This window comes from Lithobates pipiens, unplaced genomic scaffold (genome assembly GCF_037356315.1).
Source record: "Lithobates pipiens isolate NorthernLeopardFrog02 unplaced genomic scaffold, aLitPip1_a1.2 Scaffold_19, whole genome shotgun sequence".
NCBI lineage: Eukaryota > Metazoa > Chordata > Amphibia > Anura > Ranidae > Lithobates > Lithobates pipiens.
In genome coordinates this window covers 81,705,606-81,725,407 of record NW_027507764.1, presented here as the reverse complement: position 1 = coordinate 81,725,407, position 19,802 = coordinate 81,705,606, and the positions used below count along the sequence as shown (strand labels likewise).

At 45.0% G+C, this 19,802-nt stretch overlaps 1 protein-coding gene across 7 annotated transcripts in view; it reads right to left on the bottom strand.

Annotated features, from left to right (window-relative positions):
- Positions 1 to 19,802, bottom strand: part of KIAA1217 (KIAA1217 ortholog) — a 954,123-nt gene that overhangs the window by 679,348 nt on the left and 254,973 nt on the right. For 2 of the 7 annotated variants that reach the window (XM_077490967.1, XM_077490970.1), the window contains exon 1: positions 10,785 to 11,270. The exons of 1 other annotated variant lie outside the window; for it this stretch is intronic. In XM_077490967.1, coding sequence (XP_077347093.1) covers positions 10,785 to 11,001 — 217 coding nt within the window. In that variant the 5' untranslated portion in view covers positions 11,002 to 11,270. Of the gene's footprint in view, positions 1 to 10,784; positions 11,273 to 19,802 lie in introns of those variants that run through there. 4 more of the 7 variants (XM_077490969.1, XM_077490968.1, XM_077490980.1 and 1 more) reach the window with 3 other exon arrangements.

The following is a 19,802-nucleotide window of genomic DNA, read 5'->3' as shown; positions in this document are numbered from 1 at the left end:
TGAATTGTTTGCTGCAGATAGGCATGTCTAAGATCTAAACTGTAGCAAGGCAGATGGACCGGCATCAGCAGATCAGAGGACAGGGGTCAGCAGATGCAGAACAGAGGTCAGCAAGGAGGACAGTGTCCCTGTTTGGAGGTAGCCATCTTGGTAGAGGCAGGGCTTTGCTTCCTCATTTCAGACCCTCCAGCAAGGAAAACACTGAGCAGAACAGTAGTAACATCACCAAACCTCCAGATCTACTAAAACTAGCATTCAGATGGAGCAGTTCCTCAGATCTCACACTGCAGAGATACAGTTATGATGCTGTAGGCACAGAGATGCCTAGGTACTCTCACATACTAGGAAGTGTTCTACTATTTTCCCAGACGAAACGTAAATATTTCAGGACACTTCTTAGACACAGTAACATATTTACATGTTCACTTTACCATAGCAAACCTTTACTTTTTTAAATTTCAGATCCACATTAATACATTTCTGTGACTTCAGTTAGGCTTTAAAGGGCTTTAAAGCTAAACTCCAGTCAAGTATAAAAGACACAAATTAATGCACCTCTATATTTATTAATAAATAACCTCATCTGTGCATTGCTCTTATTAGGTTATACTAGATTGGGGTGGTTAATTATGCATCACTAGTAAATGGAGAATTCCATGTGAATATTTTATTTCTTTTCATATATATATACGGACTGAGAGGTGAGGATGCCTTCTGTGCGATATAAACAATTTTAGATGTTTTTTAGGGTTAGGTTTCTCTTTGTGTAATTTTTCACTTTTTCTCCAACTGGTTCTCAAACTATTATAAAAAAATAAAAATTGTTTGTTACATTGCGGAGTGGCTTTGTTCTTGATTTAGTGTTCTGTATTCACTAATATATAATTTAAATATATGATGTAAATGCAATTACTGTAAGCACCTTAATCTGATCTGGTATAAGATTCTTGCCATCACCAATCCATCAACATTTGGAGAGGGAGAAGCAGGACTGGGAGCCAATCAGATGTGCTGCATGTAATTTACTGTCAGTTTAAATTGTATTTTCTATTCTTTGTACATATTGGTTCTGCTGTAATGCATTGAATACATCAGGGGTGCTCAACCTTATGAAGACCAAGGGCCACCTAAGTGATTTGGTAACTAGTCGTTGGCTACAATGAACTATGGGGTTTTACTGCCCCCCAAACCCCTATAAGGGTGCTTTCACACTGATACGCTGTGGTTTACCCACACCACGGGTGCAGCACACAGCACAGAGCACCAGCGGTATCCTTGCTTCTTTTACATCTTGAGGGTGTGGTGCACTTTCTGAAAGTGCACCAAAACTCCTGCATTCAACCTGCGGGATATAATTGAAGTCTGCATTGGCGGAACAAGGAAGCAAGCACTGTATCCCAGGCTCCTTTTCCAGGCAGAGCGAACTTGGTATCTCTCCACCTGGGACAGGAGCCGGTGTTCTGCCATATAGTGTCCGGCCATCATATAGTGTCCGCCCCATACTGCGCATGCGCAGTACGGAGCAGACGAAGCTTCGGAAAATCTCTGAAGCTTAACGGCGCTTGCGCCGTGAGTGGAGGTGGTAGCCTCCCCATCCAAGCGGACATAGGGTTGTGAATATTCGCTCGCCGCGCTTCGGGCTCGGCCTCGCTGCGCTCGGCTCTTTTATATTCCTACTATGTCCACTTGGATAGTGGGGATAGAACCTGGACTCACGGCACAGGCGCCGTTCATCCTCGCCAATTTTCGGAATCTGTGTTGCTGTGTACTGCGCATGCGCAGTACGCAGCGGACACTATCGGATGGAGGACCTTATATGATAGGACACCGGCACTAAAAAGGAAGCATTGGCTTATGCAGCACTTGCTCCCTCCGTGGTTTCCTGCTCCCTCCACTCTGATGCTCTGGAATGGCAAGTCAGCAAGCCCAGAGCATCAGTAGAGTGAGTCGGCGCCAGCAGCAGAGGGAGCAGAAAACCATGGAGGGAGCTGCATAAGCCAATGCTTCCTTTTTAGTGCCAACACCTGTCCCGGTTAGTGTCGGTTGCTGACCCTGGGCATGCACTTCCCTGGTTTGAGGTCGTGGGCCATGGATTGAGCACCCCTGGCCTAAACCAGCATGAGCAATTAACATTTGCAGTGCGGACACAGCCCCACTACAAGAGATACTTTTTTAATTGCACCGAGTTGGGCTTTTAATGTTTCACTTTAACCACTTGCTGCCCCCCCTATAGCAGAAACAAGGCGGCATAGTGGTTTCAAAATCCTGACCGGACGTCATATGACGTGATCAGGATTTTGAGCTGCTGCGTGCCCCCGGGGGCGTGCATCGCGGCAATTGTTGTTGCAGGGTGTCAGTCACTACGATCTCGGTAATACTGATTGGCATGCATTATTGTTTGGCACTGATTGGCATGCATCAGTACAATATAATACAATACAATGCCGCCTATCAGTGCCCATCCGTGCCACTTATCAGTGCCCATCCATGCAGCCTATCCATGCCTATCTGTGCCACCTATCCATGGCCATCCATGCCAATCCGTGCCAGCTATCAGTGCTAATTTGTGCCACCTATCAGTGCCCATCCGTGTCGCCTATCAGTGCCACCTATCAGTGCCACATATCAGTGTCCATCAATGCCACCTCATCAGTGCCACTTCATTGGTGCCCATCAGTGCCGCCTTATCAGTGCCCATCAGTGCAGCCCCATCAGTGCCCATCAGTGAAGGAGAAAACGTGCTTATTTACAAAGTTTTGAAACTGAAACAAAAAAATATATTTTTTTCAAAATTTTCAGTCTTTTTTTATTTGTTTAGCAAAAAATAAAAACCGTAGAGGTGATCAAATACCACCAAAAGAAAGCTCTATTTGTGGGAAAAAAATGATAAAAATGTCATTTAGGTACAGTGTAGCATGACTGCGCAATTGTCATTCAAAGTGCGACAGCGCTGAAAGCTCAAAATTGGTCTCGGCAGGAAGGTGTTTAAAGAGGGATTCCACCTACAAAAAAATATTAAAAGCCAGCAGCTATAAATACTACAGCTGCTGACTTTTAATAAATGGACACTCACCTGTCCCGGGTTCCAGCGATGCCGGCAGCCGAGGCCGATCGATCGATCGCTCGGCTCTCGGCTGCTGCCGCCACCATTCTAGGTGAGGGAATCAGGAAGTGAAGCGAATTGGCTTCACTTCCCGGTTCCCTACTGCGCATGCGGGAGTCGCGCAGCGCGATAGGAATTGTCCGCGCTGTCTCTGAGACCCGTGTGTGTCCCAGCAGACAGCGCGGCAGGACAGGAAATGGCGTAGACTCCCACGGGAGTCTATGCCCGGAAGTGGGTGTAAATACCTGTCTTTGACAGGTATCTTCACCCCCCTCCCCCCTGAAAGGTGCCAATTGTGACACTGGAGGGGGGGAGGGTTCCGATCAGTGGAAGTTCCACTTTAGGGTGGAACCCCGCTTTAAGTGCCCAGTATTGAAGTGGTTAAAGATTTCTGTAAAGCATTCTCTGAATGGTGCCCGTGTTGAGCAGCCAACCTCCTGTGTTCACAATGTAACTTGGGACCTGAAAGCAAGTAGAGATCAGTGGAGTAGCGCTGTGTACTTCAGTGATTTCCAGCATCCAGGGAGATCGGCTAGGTATGGTATATGCATAGTTACATTGGTCCAAGCTGGATCAATATAACTAAGCATAAAATATCCATACCTGAAATTCACCTTTAAGCTTTATTAATAGTGCAGCTTCCTGTAAAATGTTTTTTTTTTTTTTTGGTACATGTCATCCCTGGCAGTGCTAAGTCTCCCATTCCATTTGTTTGACAATCTCTCGCATATTATGCGCCATACACACGGTCGGACATTCGGACCACAAAATCCGTCGGATTTTCTCTGACGAATTTTGGCCAAAACCTGTCTTGCATACACATGGTCGCACAAAGTTGTTGGAAAATCCGATCGTTCGGAACGAGGTGACATTATACACGTACGACGGGACTACATAGAGGGCAGTAGCCAATAGCTTTCGTCTCCAAATGTTTTCTGAGCATGCGTGGCACTTTGTGCGTCGTTTTTCTCCACACACGATCGGAAAAAGTCAGATCGGATTTTACTGTCGGAAAATTTTAGATCCAGCTCTCAAACTTTTTCCGTCGGAAGTTCCGACAGAAAAAGTCCGATAGAGCCCACATGCGATCGGATTTTCCGACAACATAATCCGATCTGACTTTTTCCGTCAGAATTTCCGACCGTGTGTATGGGGCATAAGGCTTGAAAATGGCCAGAATTGATTTTAAAGGTCCATGCACACTGGCTTAAAAAACGTTGCTCCTAGAGGGGTTTAGCATTTTTTCTGTAGAAGCAACTAATGTTATCCTGTGTCCATGCACATTATGCTGTTTAGAGTAGCGATCGCCACCCAGTGGTCCATGGACCATTAATGGTTCACAACAAAGTTTTGGTGGTTTCCAGGGGTGCCTTCGCAAATCAACATTATGGCAGAGGTATACTGCACAATGTTGTTTTCAGTGTTGTTCTCAATGTGCACCGACAGTTAATCTGGTCAGTGTGCATAGATAACCGATGCCTCCATTGTAGTTCAATCTCCTGTGAATTCAGAGGGAGGCGCCGGGAGTAGTGCAGAGAGCGGGAGGTGAAGAAGAACACTGTGGGAGGGAGCACAGAGCTCCAGCACATGGCTAGATATGGAGGTGAGATCCAATGATGAGTCTGTTCAAGGCAGCAGTGTGATGCAGTGTGCAGGAGGGGAAGGGACAGAGAGCCGGAGTATTGTGTGTATAAGGCAGCAGTATGATCCAGGGATAGGGGGGCAGAGAGCTGGATCATTGTGTGTATAAGGCAGCAGTATGATCCAGGGGTAGGGGGCAGAGAGCCAAAGCATTGTGTGTATAAGGCAGCAGTATGATCCAGGGGTAGGGGGGCAGAGAGCCGAAGCATTGTGTCTATAAGGCAGCAGTATGATCCAGGGGCAGGCATGTACTGGTCATTGGGACTACAGGGAGTTTCACGTGGGCCGATGGCTCAGTGGGCCGGTTTCAGTGACAAAGTAATGGCTGCGTGGCTCGCCCTCAACTTCACGCAGTGATGTGAGAAAGATGAGAAAAATACAGAGGAGAATAAGTGAAATAATAAAAGAGGTTAGTGAGGACTCCTTATATTATACTATTTATGTTTTTTTTGCACAATTTCTTATAGTTTTATAAACAGTTTTTGTGCTTGTTTGCAAAATTAAAGTGGGCTGGTCTGGATGAAGTTCAGGGCCAAATTTTTGTCCCAGTCCAGCCCTGTCCAGGGGTAGGGGGGCAGAGAGCCGAAGCATTGTGTCTATAAGGCAGCAGTATGATCCAGGGGTAGGGGGGCACAGAGCCGGAGCATTGTGTGTATAAGGCATGTAAAATTCATATTAGTGGTTTGCGGGATTCAAAATGGTAAATTTAGTGGTTACGTGAGGTCCGAAAAGGTTGGTAACCACTTATGTTTTGCATTTTTAAAAGCGGGGTTCTGACAGAAAAAAATGCTAAACTCTCCTAAACGCTTCTTCAAGCCAGTGTGTATGGACCCTAAAGATTCAGCTCCCATTAAGTTCAATAGGGTTCAGATTAAAGTGTTACTAAGCCCACAACAGTAAAATCAGTCTGTAAATGCAGTAAAGCATGATTGGTATACTCACAGTGGAACCTAAGGGGTTAATCCTCCACGTTGTGTAAAAAAGGCTGTTTGATCCTGTCTTCTCTGATCCCCCCCTTCTTCCACTGTTCTATCTTCTGATAAGAAAGAGCCTTTGGAGTCACTCTGCACATGCTCAGTTTGGTGTGAATTGCTAGGGAGTTTTTTTCGGGGAGGGTGCATGTGATCAGCACAGGGCTAATCAGCACTGTCCGCACAGAGGGTCAGGGGTCCTGCAGCCTCCTAGGACAGTCAGAGTAGAATAAAAAGTCCTCCTACAAGCTTTAACCGGACACTGCTAGAAGTCCCAAGACTGCTATATACTGTTGATGAGAAAAGGTATTTGGCAGTTTATATTTACTAAAATATTTGCATGTTCTGTGTACTGTGAGAGATCAGATATAGTGAATGCAGGGTCCGGGATTTAGTAACACTTTAAAGATCAAACTTCCTTGTTTTGCATTTTTATGGCAAAACGAAATAAAAAGAATAAAAAAAAAAAAAAAAAAAAAAACTTCCTCTTCAATATTCCCCTGATCCCTAATGCTGATATAAGAGGAGAAAACAGTGAGCAGGGAGATGAGCTCCTCAAACTCCTGCTGCTCCTTTACTGCTGAACCAGCAGGCTGGTGGTGGAAAGAGAACATCACAGCATTCCTCCTGCAGTCTACAACCGTAATGGTTTATGAACACTGTCATCCTCCAAAATGTACGACAGGGCTGGGTAAATCTCAGCACTGGATAGTTCTGCAAAAATACAGATACACAGGTGCAAAAACAGCTTCCTTATATGTGATTCCTCTGTGCATTTAGCTTGCCTGCAGTTCAGCTTTAAACTCCTTGTTTCATGCAATGTGCCTGTGATCGTGTCCGCCCCGTGTATAGTCTAATATCTTCTATGGAACGGCCTAATGCACTGAATGTGCAGCCGCACAGCCTGCCGCCAGCAGCTATAGACAAGCACTTTGCACTCCGAGCACGTGACCTTTTCAAGCTGCACATTAACTAAAAACGAACATATTGCCTACAGCATTCTCTTTATCCAAGAAACATTTTTAGCAATCTAAAACAAACTTCCTAGAAATCTGACTAATAATGTTTTCCTGTTTCCCCCGTCATCGGCCCACGGGTACAGTTTATTTATCTGTCGCTTTGATGAGGCCATTCATGAGCCGCATAACACAGTCTGATGTTCTCCCGAATGGGGTCTGCGCTAACCTTGGCTGCGGGGATTGTTTAATGTTTCATTATCTTTGGATCACACACTGTACAGAAAGATGATTTCTCTGACAGCAAAAGACCGATCGAAAATGCAGAGACTTCCTGACGGTAAATAAGACGAGGCTCTGAAGTTATGACAGCCGAACGATCGTTCTGTACAAATATATTGTAAAGTGAACATACACAGCTGTACGCACCATGTACAGATATGCACTATATTGTCAATAGTATTGGGACGCCTGCCTTTACACAAACATGAACTTTAATGGCATCCCAGTCTTAAGGCCCATACACACGATACGAAAATCAGAAGAAATATTTAGTCCCACGAACGATCTGCTGATTTTCGGATCGTTAGTATGGTGCTTTCGACAGCCGATTCCGTTTTTTCGTGCAGACTATAACATTTTTGTTGTACGTGAACTCTACGTCCGATTTTCGTTTGATTAGTACGGTTTTCATACGAAATAAAAACGTAAGAGCAAGACTACGCATGCTCAGAAACTAAAGAGCACATATAAAATTAGACAACACATTACGTTACTTCTAAAGTACGAGATTTTTCGTATGGTGAGTAACCACTTCACTTTCAACATGAGACTAGCATGTAATAAAAAACGGATGAACGGTCATCTGAATATCTGATCGTGTGTACGAGGCTTTAGTCCGTAGGGTTCAATATTGAGTTGGCCAACCCATTGTAGCTATAACAGCTTCAAGTCTTCTGGGAAGGCTGTCCACAAGGTTTAGGAGTGTGTCTATGGGGATGTTTGACCATTCTTCCAGAAGCACATTTGTGAGGTCAGCCACTGAAGGCCTGGCTAGCAGTCTCCACTCTAATTCATCCCAAAGGTGTTCGAGTTGGGGTCAGGACTCTGTGCAGGCCAGTCAAGTTCCTCCACCCCAAATTCGCTCATCCATGTCTTTATGGACCTTGCTTTGCGCACTGGTCCAAATCATTTTGTGGCGGGAGGATTATGGTGTGGGATTGTTATTCAGGGGTTGAGCTTGACTCCTTAGTTCTATTGCAGGGGAACTCTTAAGTTGTCAGCATGCCAAGATATTTTGGACAATTTCATGCTACCAACTTTGTGGGAACAATTTGGGGACGGCCCATTCCTGTTCCAACATGACTACGCACCAGTGCACAAAGCAAGATCCATAAAGGCATGGATGAACGAGTTTGGAGGAACTTGACTGGCCTGCAGACAGTCCTGACCTCAACCCAACAGAACACCTTTGGGATGAATTAGAGTGGAGACTGCAAGCCAGGCCTTCTCGTCCAACATCAGTACTTAACCTCACAAATGCGCTTCTGGAAGAATGGTCAAACATTCCCAAAGACACACTCCTAAACCTTGTGGACAGCCTTCCCAGAAGAGTTGAAGCTGTTATATCTGCAAAGGGTGGGCCAACGCAATATTGAACCCTATGGAATAAAACTGGGATGCCATTAAAGTTAATGAGACATGAGGCTGCAAAATAGGTACCAAGAAGAGTGGATTGTCTTTATGGGCTCATTCACATTGCTGAGTTGATGCATGATTGGTTATGCAAAAAAACAAACAGAAAACCTTTATCAGTCTTAGCCTGACCACCGTAATGACTGTTGCAAATGGGTGGGACTGGAAGTTCAGGTGATGGATTGTTTTTTGTTTTTTTGATCAGCTAGCCCTCTGATCAGGAGGGTAGATGGAGGATTCCTCCCCGCTGTGGCTTTGCATTTTGACAACAGGGATTCCTCACCTGTCAGAATACACTGATCTTCATCTGCAGCGGTGCCCGAACTGAAATTTTCCAGCAGTCTCTTTTGGAGGTAGGTATTGTTTAATGCAGCCCCAGCCAGGAAGTTTAGAGTTAATTGAGTTTCTCGGTCCTTTTCTTGGCAGGTTTTCCTGGGTCTGACCCACTGGTTCTGTGCATTAAAAAAGGGACAGTGGCTTGTACCTAGAGGGAGCTAATGGAAGTCTAAGATTGCTGCCGGATGCGTCTTGTTCGGCCGGTTGAAGATGCCGAGGCCAGGATGTCAACTAATGCACACTTGCACACGTGCCTTTAAGACCTTGCTACAGTCGGAAAGAGATCCTCGGACTTGTAGTTCTTCCTGAAGATACCATCCATGGACTCTGCCAAGAATGGACTCTTTCTAATGCAGGTATGCTGGGGCAGCCTCCAGCCTGACGTTAGGAATTAGAGATGTTCCGAAAAGACTGCACTTATTTTGGACTGTTGTCTGTATATGTCATCATATTTATTTATTCAAGTAAAGCATTTGAAACTTTACCTCTGCCTGGTCTGAAGTTACTCAAATAACCGACACACATAGTTACATCTCTGGCCACTAACTACATTGGGGAATGAAGACAACGGTACAAGAGTTAATACAGTGTGAAGATACAGAGGTTACCAAGGGTAATGGAGGTTTCTCTAGCAGCCGGTCATGAAGCGTGTACATGTGACAGGTGAGACAGCCTCTTACAGCAAGGGAGAGGTTATCAACATTCCTTCTGCAATGATCTGCCTCCTATAGCAACGGGCCAGATCTGCGCCACCAAGGCCCTCATCCTGTACACAGGTACGTAAGAGGAAGAGTTCATGAAGTGCACACATGGAGTACGCACTAGGTGAAGAGGGACCCAATACTGTTACTGGGAGCAAGATAGCGGTGATATGCTGGACAGGTGGGGAGTGCAAGGGCTCTGCACATCCCTCCTAAATGCACAAGTAACCGAGGTGATGTTTAGTACATTGGGAGAGTTTAATCAAGTTTAATTGCCTGTTCAAGTAAAGGTACCCCGTGTATAAAGCAGTGAACCTGTTCTAAGTGCCTAGCATGGAGGATGTGACTATCACCCCATGACCCATACCCTACATGTTCATGAGAAACCAACCGTTAGGTTTACTTCTTATGAACAGGGACAGCCATAGATGGGTCGAAAATTTGTCTGGTCCCTGCCGAACCACCAGAATTTCAATTCATCTATGGCCAGCTTTAGATTTACCAAAATCATGTAACGTGATAGTTACATTGAATAAAGACACAAGTCCATCCAGTACAACATGAGAGAGTGTGGGTGTGTGTCTACAATTGGTCCTATCCCTGTACTTCGTGGCTCATCTAAGATGCTCATCTATATTATTCTTTATTTAAGGTACTCTTTTATAGTGCAGTCAATTTTTTCACACACTCACATCAGTCAGTACCCTCAAGGAGCCCACAATCCAAGATCCCCAACTCACATTCATATACTAGGGCCAATTTTTGGACAGAAGCCAATTAACCTACCAGCATGCCTTTGGAGTGTGGGAGGAAACCAGAGTACCCGGAGGAAACCCATGCAGACACAGGGAGAACATGCAAACTCCAGGCAGGTAGTGTCATGGTTGGGATTCAAACCAGCTACCCTTTTTACTTCTAGGCACGAGTGCTACCCACTACACCACTGTGCCACCCTAACTATTGTGGCTGTAGGTGATGACCTACTGAAACCAATTATACAACCAGGCAGGCCTTTGCGCTAATTAGCTGGTGGTAGATGTAAAGGTGTTAATACAATCAGATTGTGACGTGTATGATCAGTTCAAGATATGGTCACCGACTCCTAGTCAACGCCAGCTACATGTGACTCTGTCCTTTCATATATCACGCCACTCCGCAGAACCTAGTTCATTGCTATCATTTCCATCAAGTTGCCACAATCTAAAAGTTTCAGAGAGCTTCCCTTGCTTCGGTGTAGGCCAAAGAAACCAACAGATAACCTGAGAAGCTAAAAACCATCTGCCAGTAATCTTTAAGAAAACTTAAGATGCAATCCCGAATCATCCCATCATTACATTCTAAGAAGACGGTGAATCATAACGGAAAGACGGCAAGGACGTACCTTTGGCAGAGTTGGCTCCAGGCGGCTTTGCTGGTATGTGTGCCGCCTGCACCTGCTGTTGCTTCTTAACAAGACTCCCCTCGCTGCCAGCCCTGAGAATCTTCTCCCCTAAGCTGATTTTTCTTGACCGGCTGTTGAAATCTTCAATCCTGCTCACAGGCAGCTTAGACGTTACGTTAGCTGACAAGGGCCTGGCCAAACGTGACGGCTTGGACATGGTGAACCCGGGGCTGGGAAAATTCCCACAAAGCCAGGGCAGGAGGTGAGATCCTCAGTTAGCCATAGTGGCCAAGCGGTGTAGAAGAGACAGCGATCCAGGCTTTACCTCTGAGCTGCTGGAAAGTGCAGAGAAGGAATCTGTAGCCAGGGAGAAGGGAATAGGCAGTGAATGGGTAATCAGACAGGCACTTTATCAGACCTGTGGAATGTAAATGTGCCCTGAGTTCCGGGATTATGATTCCTCTGCAGCGGGCTATAGCAGGGAACAGATGCTGAGTGCTGTGTGCCGGAGTTCTCTGACTGCAGGAAAGAGGCTGCTGCATGCTCAGACTAGAACTGACCATCGTTAAACCGAAACAAGAATTTGCCAGTGCCCAACCCACCCAGGTAAACTTGTGCACACAATGCAGATGGAATTCACAGTGAATTCCAGATGTTCCATTGATTTGCAGTAAATCACTGAGCGTTTCTATACCCCGCGCCGCCTTCACAGGGAAATGTGCAGCGCGGCATCGTTCATAATTCAGAAACCAGCACGCTTATGGGTTTATAATGTGAGGAAAAGAGGAATGTGCAAAACGATGTAACCCACAGCGACCAATCAGAAGTCCTCTTTTGGCGATCTGACTTCTAAAATCGGAAAGAGAAAAAAAATAAAAAATAAAAAAAATAAAATCGGAAAAGCTGCTATATGGTCACACTTTATTGTTACACTATCTTCCTAAAGAAGTTATTTATTTCTATTTTATAGTGCTGACAATTTACGCAGATCTTTACATGCTGTACATTCACATTAGTTCCTGCCCTTAAAGCGGAGGTCCACCCTAAAATGGACCTCCGCTCATCGGAATCCCCCCCCCCTCCGGCGCCACAATCGGCACCTTTCAGGGGGGAGGGGGGTGCAGTTACCTGGATAATCCAGGTAACTGCACCCACTTCCGGGCTAGCTCTCTGCGGAACGGGCGTAGGTTACGCCCCCGTTCCGCAAGCGCCCGCCCCCTTCAGCAAGTGCCCCGCTGCCTGCTGGGAAACACACAGCTCCCAGAGGCAGCGGGGACCGTCCGGATTGCGCCGCGCGGCTCGCGCATGCGCAGTAGGGAACCGGGAAATGAAGCCGAAAGGCTCCATTTCCTGATTCCCATACCCAAGATGGCGGCGGGACCCGGCAGCCGAGCGAGCGATCGGCTTCGGGTGCCGACATCGCGGGCGCGCTGGACAGGTAAGTGTCACTATTTAAAAGTCAGCAGCTGCAGTATTTGTAGCTGCTGGCTTTTAAAAAAAAAAAAAAAAACGCGGAGTCCCGGTGGACTCCCGCTTTAAGGTCCCCTATCTCACATACACTGACTAGAGAAAATTTACCTATTGGTAGCCTTTGGAAAGAAACCTATGCATGCACAAGCAGAACATGCAAACTCCATGCAGATAATGCAGTATTAATCCCAAAAGCAAACATTTATTATATTGCAGTTTACCAATTCTAATGTCGCGTACACACGGCCGGAGTTTACGATGGAAACAGTCCGATGGGAGCTTTTCATTGGATTTTCCGACCGTGTATATGCCCATCAGTCTTTTTCTGTCGGCATTTCCTACGGTCTTTATATTGAGAGCCTGTTCTTAATTTTTCCGTCAGAAAACCTTTCTATCTGATTTTTCGATCGTGTGTATGCAATTCCGACACGCAAAATTCTAACGCATGCTCGGAAACAATTCGACACAATTCGACACATGCTCGGAAGCATTAAACTTCCCTTTTATAGTGTAGTTGAACGTGTTGTATGTCACGGTGTTATTGACCGTCGGAATTTGGTGTGACTGTGTGTAGGCAAGACAGTTTGAGTGAAATTCCGTCGGAATTCTGATGGGAAAACCATCAGAGCTTTTTCCAACGAGAATTCCGATTGTGTGTACGCGACATTAGATGTGATGGCTACATTAGTTTCCTTTTTAAGCTTTCCTTCTTCTGTTTTCACCTGGTGATATGGAAAGTAATGGCAGGAATACACAATAAGAAAATCGGGTGAAAATGTCTGTTCTTCGAACGATTGGCCAATTTTCTACTTGTTGATGCCCAGCAAGTTATACCCAATATCGATATTGTGAAAGAAAAAGACTGATTGAAAAAATTTAAAAATTGTGTCATATCGTTTGTGAACCATTGTTCCTCATTTTTACTGACAGTCTACTGACTGAAATGGTACCAGCTGATTGGAGAAAAGCCAATGTAGCACCAATATTTAAAAAAGGGCCAAAATACGTCCCTGGGAATTACAGACCAGTTAGTCTAACATCAATAGTATGTAAACTCTTGGATGATAAGGAACTATATACAAGATTTTAGTAATGAGAACGGTATCATTAGCAGTAATCAGCATGGATTCATGAAGAATCGTTCTTGCCAAGCCAATCTATTCACCTTCTATGAGGTGGTAGACTTGTGCACAACGGAAAATTTTGTTTAGTTTTGGTTCGTTGTCATTCGTAAAATACATCATTTCGTTCTGTTGTATTCGTAAAATACATCATTTCATTCTGTTGTATTCATTATGTTACGTTAATACGTTTTCGGATAATTCGTTATTATTCGTAGAGTGTCAAACTCATTCGTTTGTATTAGTTGAAATTCGCTATTTATGTATGTATAGACATTCGTGATAATGATTCGTAGTTTGGAAAGTCGTTTGTTTATTGAATCTTTTAACACACACAATGACAACGTCTCTTCTCCTCGGCTCAAATACAATACAACACCCTTCTAACTCAGTTCTCAGAAATGCACTTTGCCAGTAATCCATCCTCCGGCACAAAATTAATTAGCTGATTGGACTATAAGATTTACTTTGAGCTGAACTTTTTCATTAGATCTTTAACCACTTGGGATCCGCGCTATTGCAAAATGACGGCAACAGCGCGGATCCACATTTCCGGGACTACGTCTATTGACGTGGTCCCGGTTACGAGCGGCCTGCGCGCCCCCTGAGGGGCGCGCGCGGCGCGCTCTGTGATCGGCGAGTCCGTGAGACTCGCCTGATCACCGATCCGTGTAAGGGGTCGATCCCGACCCCTTATCACGTGATCAGCTGTCAGCCAATGACAGCTGATCATGTGATAAAACGGAGCCGGTAATCGGCTAGTATTCCTCCTCGCGCTGACAGCGCGAGGAGAAAAAAAAAAAGCCGATCGCCGGCGGCCGTGTTCGGGACATCAGTCCCGATCACGGCCAGCAATTCAAACGGACACCTGCCCCCTGCCAGTGCCCACCTGCCACCCGCAGTGCCATCCTGAAATAAAGTAAGTGCCCCCTGTCAGTGCCACCCAGCAGTGCCCATAGTGCCCACAGTGCCACCCAGCAGTGCCCACAGTGCCACCCAGCAGTGCCCACAGTGCCACCCACAGTGCCACCCAGCAGTGCCACCCAAAATCTGCCTCAAAGGTGCTGCACCCCAGTGCCGCCCATCAGTGCCCAGCAGTGCCGCCCATCAGTGCCCAGCAGTGCCGCCCATCAGTGCCCAGCAGTGCCACCTATCAGAGCCACCTATCAGTGCCACCTATCAGTGCCCATCAGTCCCATCTATCTGTGGTACCTATCAGTGCCCATCCGTGCCACCCATCCGTGCCACTTATCCGTGCCACCCATCCGTGCCATCTTATCTGTGCCCATCTTTGCCCATCAGTGCCGCCTTATCTGTGCCCATCGGTGCCGCCTTATCTGTGCCTATTAGTGCCGCCTTAACTATGCCTATTAGTGCCCACCAGTGCAGCCTATCAGTGCCCACCAATGCAGCCCATCAGTGCCCACCAATGCAGCCCATCAGTGCCCACCAATGCAGCCTATCAGTGCCGCCTAATCAGCGCACTTCAATGAAGGAGAAAAATGACCCGTTTGCAAAATTTTATAACAAACTATTAAAACATGATTTTTTTTTTTTTTTTTTTTTGCATCTTTTTTTGTTTGTTTAGCAAAAAATAAAACTCCGAGCTGTAACTAAATACCACCAAAAGAAAGCTCTATTTGTGGGAAAAAAATGATAAAAATTTCATTTGGGTACAGTGTTGTATGACCGCGTAATTGTCACTCAAAGTGCATCAGCGCTGAAAGCTGAAAATTGGTCTGGGACTGAGGGGGGTTTAAGTGCCCAGTAAGCAAGTGGTTAAAGAATTACCGAATCATGTCGAATTCATTCAAATTCATTCGTTATATTTCTTTCGTATTCGTTGTAATTTGTTATTTTTTTATTCGGACATTCGGATGCATCCGAATGTCCGAAAGATGCAAAATTCGGCCGAATTTCGATTCGTTACGAAACTAATTGCACAAGCCTATGAGGCGGTGAGTTGCCATCTAGATAAAGGAAGGCCTGTTGACGTGGTGTATCTGGACTTTGCAAAAGCATTTGACACAGTTCCCCATAAACATGGACCATAGGGTGAGTACAAGGATTGAAAACTGACTACAAGGGCGAGTTCAGAGGGTGGTGATAAATGGGGAGTACTCGGAATGGTTCGGGGTGCGTAGAGAGGTCCCCCAGGGTTCTGTGCTGGGACAAATGCTATTTAATTTTTTCATAAACGACCTGGAGGATGGGGTAAATAGTTCAATCTCTGTTTTTGTGGACGATACTACGCTAAGCAGGGCAATAACTTCTCCACAGGATGTGGAAACCTTGCAAAAAGATCTGAACAAATTAAGGGGGTGGGCAACTACATGGCAAATGAGGTTTAATGTAGAAAAATGTAAAATAATGCATTTGGGTGGAAAAAATATGAATGCAATCTATACACTGGGGGGGAGAACCTCTGGGGGAATCTAGGATGGAAAAGGACCTGGGGGGTCCTAGTAGATGATATGCTCAGCAATGACATGCAATGCCAAGCTGCTGCTAACAAAGCAAACAGAATATTGGAATGCATTAAAAAGGGGATTAATTCCAGAGATAAAATGATAATTCTCCCGCTCTACAAGACTCTGATCCGGTCGCACCTAGAAAATGCTGTCCAGTTCTGGGCACCAGTCCTCAGGAAGGATGTGCTGGAAATGCAGCGAGTAAAAAGAAGGGCAACAAAACTAAATAAGGGTCTGGAGGATATTAGTTATGAGGAAAGATTACAAACACTGAACTTATTCTCTCTGGAGAAGAGATGCTTGAGAGGGGATATGATTTCAATGTACAAATACCGTACTGGTGACCCCACAATAGTGATAAAACATTTACGCGAAAGGGAGTTTAATAAGACACGCATTCAGTAAAATTAGAAGAAAAGAGGTTTAACCTTAAACTGCGTAGAGGGTTCTTTACTGTAAGAGCGTTAAGGGTGTGGAATTCTCTTCCACAGGCAGTTGTTTCAGTGGGGGGGGGGCATCGATAGTTTAAAAAAACAGAGGGAAAAAAGCAGAAGAAAAGAAAACGAATGCAGCCACCACATACAATGATTGGTAAGCTGCAATTTATTAAATTTTTGGTTTTAATACAGCTTTAAACCAAAAGCCTCAGTGCAGTAAGGCAGACCACTAAGCCATTAAGCTGCCCTGTAAAAGCACACGCTTGATTTGATTTCCTCCAATGACATGTTTGCTGGCTTTAACTATGACGGTGCAGTGGAGGCAAATCTCCAATGGTCTATGAGGTTGGTGGGCCCAACCATAGCTGCTGCTTCCTTACTCATCAGTGTCTGCTCAGTTTGTATTCTATGTGTAATAAAGCAGCCTTGCTTGTTCTGACTAAAGTGGAACTAAAAATTACACAGTATATGCCACAGTTCGTCCGTGCAAGCCTTTCTGCTTGTTTTCCCACACTTTCCCACAAGTTGCATGTGAGGCAGCTCATTTATTACACACAACAAAAGAAATCCCTGACACTATGTGCAAAATTGTGCCGCTTCACGCATTTTGGCAGGCGTTAGCATTTACATGGGGGTGCTATTAACAATTAATAGCACTGCCACGCGTGTGTTTTTGTGCATTTTTGGGAAAGTGTGTGATTTTGCATGCATTCCTAACACGCACATAACATAACACATCAATTTTTGTTTTTATGTGTTCCTCCGTCACATAGTCTTAGCCCTTGTACAAACGGTCGGAATTTCCGACGGAAAATGTCCGATCGGACCGCGTTGTCAGATAATCCGACCGTGTGTGGGCTCCATCAGGCTTTTTCCATCGGAATGTCCGACCAACAAAGTTTGAGATCTGGATATAAAATTTTCCGACAACATGATCTGATCGGACTTTGTCTGATCGTTTGTAGAGTACTCCGATCGGACAAAGTGCCACGCATGGTCAAATCAAATTACGACACCAAAGCTATTGGCTACTAGCCTGAACGTATTTTCGTTGTAACGAACGAACGTCATCATGTTCCGAACGGTCAGATTTTCCGACAACTTTGTTCGACCGTGTGTATGCAACACCAGTTTCGGACAAAATCCGTCGGAAAAAATCAGATGGATTTTGTGGTCGGAATTTCCGACCATGTGTACAAGGGCTTAGTATCTGTTGATCCTACCAGTAGATCTTTTGTTATTTCCTGTCACAGGGTGACAATGCTGTTTGTTCTGCAGAAACATCACACAGCAGTATTGTCATCAAGTGTCCCCCTCAATACCAGGCACTTAGACCCCCTTCATGCCCAGGCCATTTCTTAGCTTTCAGCGCTGTTGCTCTTTGAATGACAATTGCGTGGTCATGCAACTGTACACAAATACATTTTTTTATCATTTTCTTCACACATATAGAGCTTTCTTTTGGTGGTATTTAATCACTGCTGGGATTTTTGTTTTTTACTAAAAGAAAAGAAAAAAGACCTACAATTTTGAAGAAATTTTTTTTTTCTTAGTTTCTGTAAATTTTGTAAATAAGTAATTTTTCTCCTTCACTTATGTGCGCTGATGAGGCTGCACTGATGGGCACTGATAGGCTGCACTGATGGGGGTGAGGTGGCACTTATGGGCATTGATGAGGAGGCACTAATATGCCGCACTGATGCGCACTGATAGGTGGCACCAATAAGTGGCACTGGTGGGCACTGATAGGTGGCAGTAGTGGGCAGCACTGGTAGGCACTGATAGGCGGCACAGATAGGCAGCACTGATGGGCGGCACTGATGGGCAGCACTGATGGGAGGCACTGATGGACATTGATGGGCAGCACTGACTGGCATCACTTATGGGCACTGATCGGTAGCACTTGTGGGCACTGATTGGTCACACTTATGGGAACTGCTGGGTCTTTCCTGTAGTCAGGGCACTGATGATCAGAGCACTACAACGCACACCTGCGCCATTTTTTATGTTGCTCTGCATTATTAAAAGTAGTGCTGGTGCGCTGAGGTGCGTCTTGCATTCTTTAGGCTCCTCCCAAGTTATCAAACTTTCCTGGCTGCGGTGACGGATCTCATGGGAGCCCTCAGGCTCAATTCACAAAGCTTTACCCTAATGACAAGGATCTTTCATTTCAGCCCTGAGCCTGTCATTTGCAAATCATGTTCAGCTGAAAATAACTGTCACCCCCCCCCCCCCCCAATAAACGTCTGCAACACAATTTTGGCGTTATGGCTGTGTAGGGAACCCTTGCGCCAAATTCATAAAAGGCATGCAACAGTTGCATTGCACACTTGAATTTGCAACACATGCGGCAAATTTCTAAAATTTTCATTTGCATCAATGGCCTAATATGTCGCTATGGCTGCGACAAATTCATGAATAAATATGCCATACCAGGAGATAAGAGAACTGGACGTTAATAAGAGCGATGTCGCTACAAACGCTGTCGCTATGTGCTGGAAATAAAAAATCAGATCCACCATCCATCGTGTTCCTGAAATGTTGGTAAACTCCAGTCTGCCATTATATTAGGATACTTACGAGAACAGAGGTTGTGCTAAAAGGTTTACGAATATCTGGGCAATGTGGCTTGATAATCCCTCGACTGCTGCGGCTTCGGCCCCCCAACCTCCTCCTCTGATTGAGCAATTACGTACTCAAGAATCCTCCTCGTACCCCCCTCAGGCTGGGAACAAGGGGGAGGACGTAGCTTTTTCCTTCTGCTTGACTTCTTTTATTGCAGTACATTATTTGTTGTCTATTGGTTGTCAATGGTATGATTGTAATTGTTTAACAAGTGGCCCTCCCTGCTTGGTGTGACCCACTTAGAGTTTGTATCAATCTGTTACTAAAACTCAACTGAAAAGAATTATTAATAGGAATGTACTTGATACATTGGTTGAAAAAAACATCATTGGCTTTTTGTCGATAGGAAAAATAAATAAAAAAATAATGGCATGCTGCGACCTGTTGATTCAATACAAAATCGCGTCCACTGACTTCAAAGAAATAAACGCCCCCTATTGACTTTAATGCAAAATTGCATCCCATTGACTCCAATGCAAAATCACATCTATTGACTTCAATGCAAAAATCATGTTCATTGACTTCATTGCAAAAAAAGCCCCCTATTGACCCCAATGCCAAATCGCATTCCATGGTCTACAATGCAAAAATGCCCCTTATTAATTTCAATGCAAAATGGCATCCCTTGACTTTAATAAAAAAAAAATCACGTCCCATTGATGTCAATGCTTAAACTCCCCCTACTGACTTCAATGGCAAAATCACGTTCATTGACTTCAATGCAAAAGCAGCTCCTAATGACTTCAATGTAATATTGCATCCTATTGACTTCAAAGCAAAATCACATCCATTGACTTCAATGCAAAAACCCCCCTCCTACTGACTTCAATGTAAATTCGTGTCCCATTGACTTCAAAGCAAAAATGGCAGCCACAATAATTCAATTTAAATTAA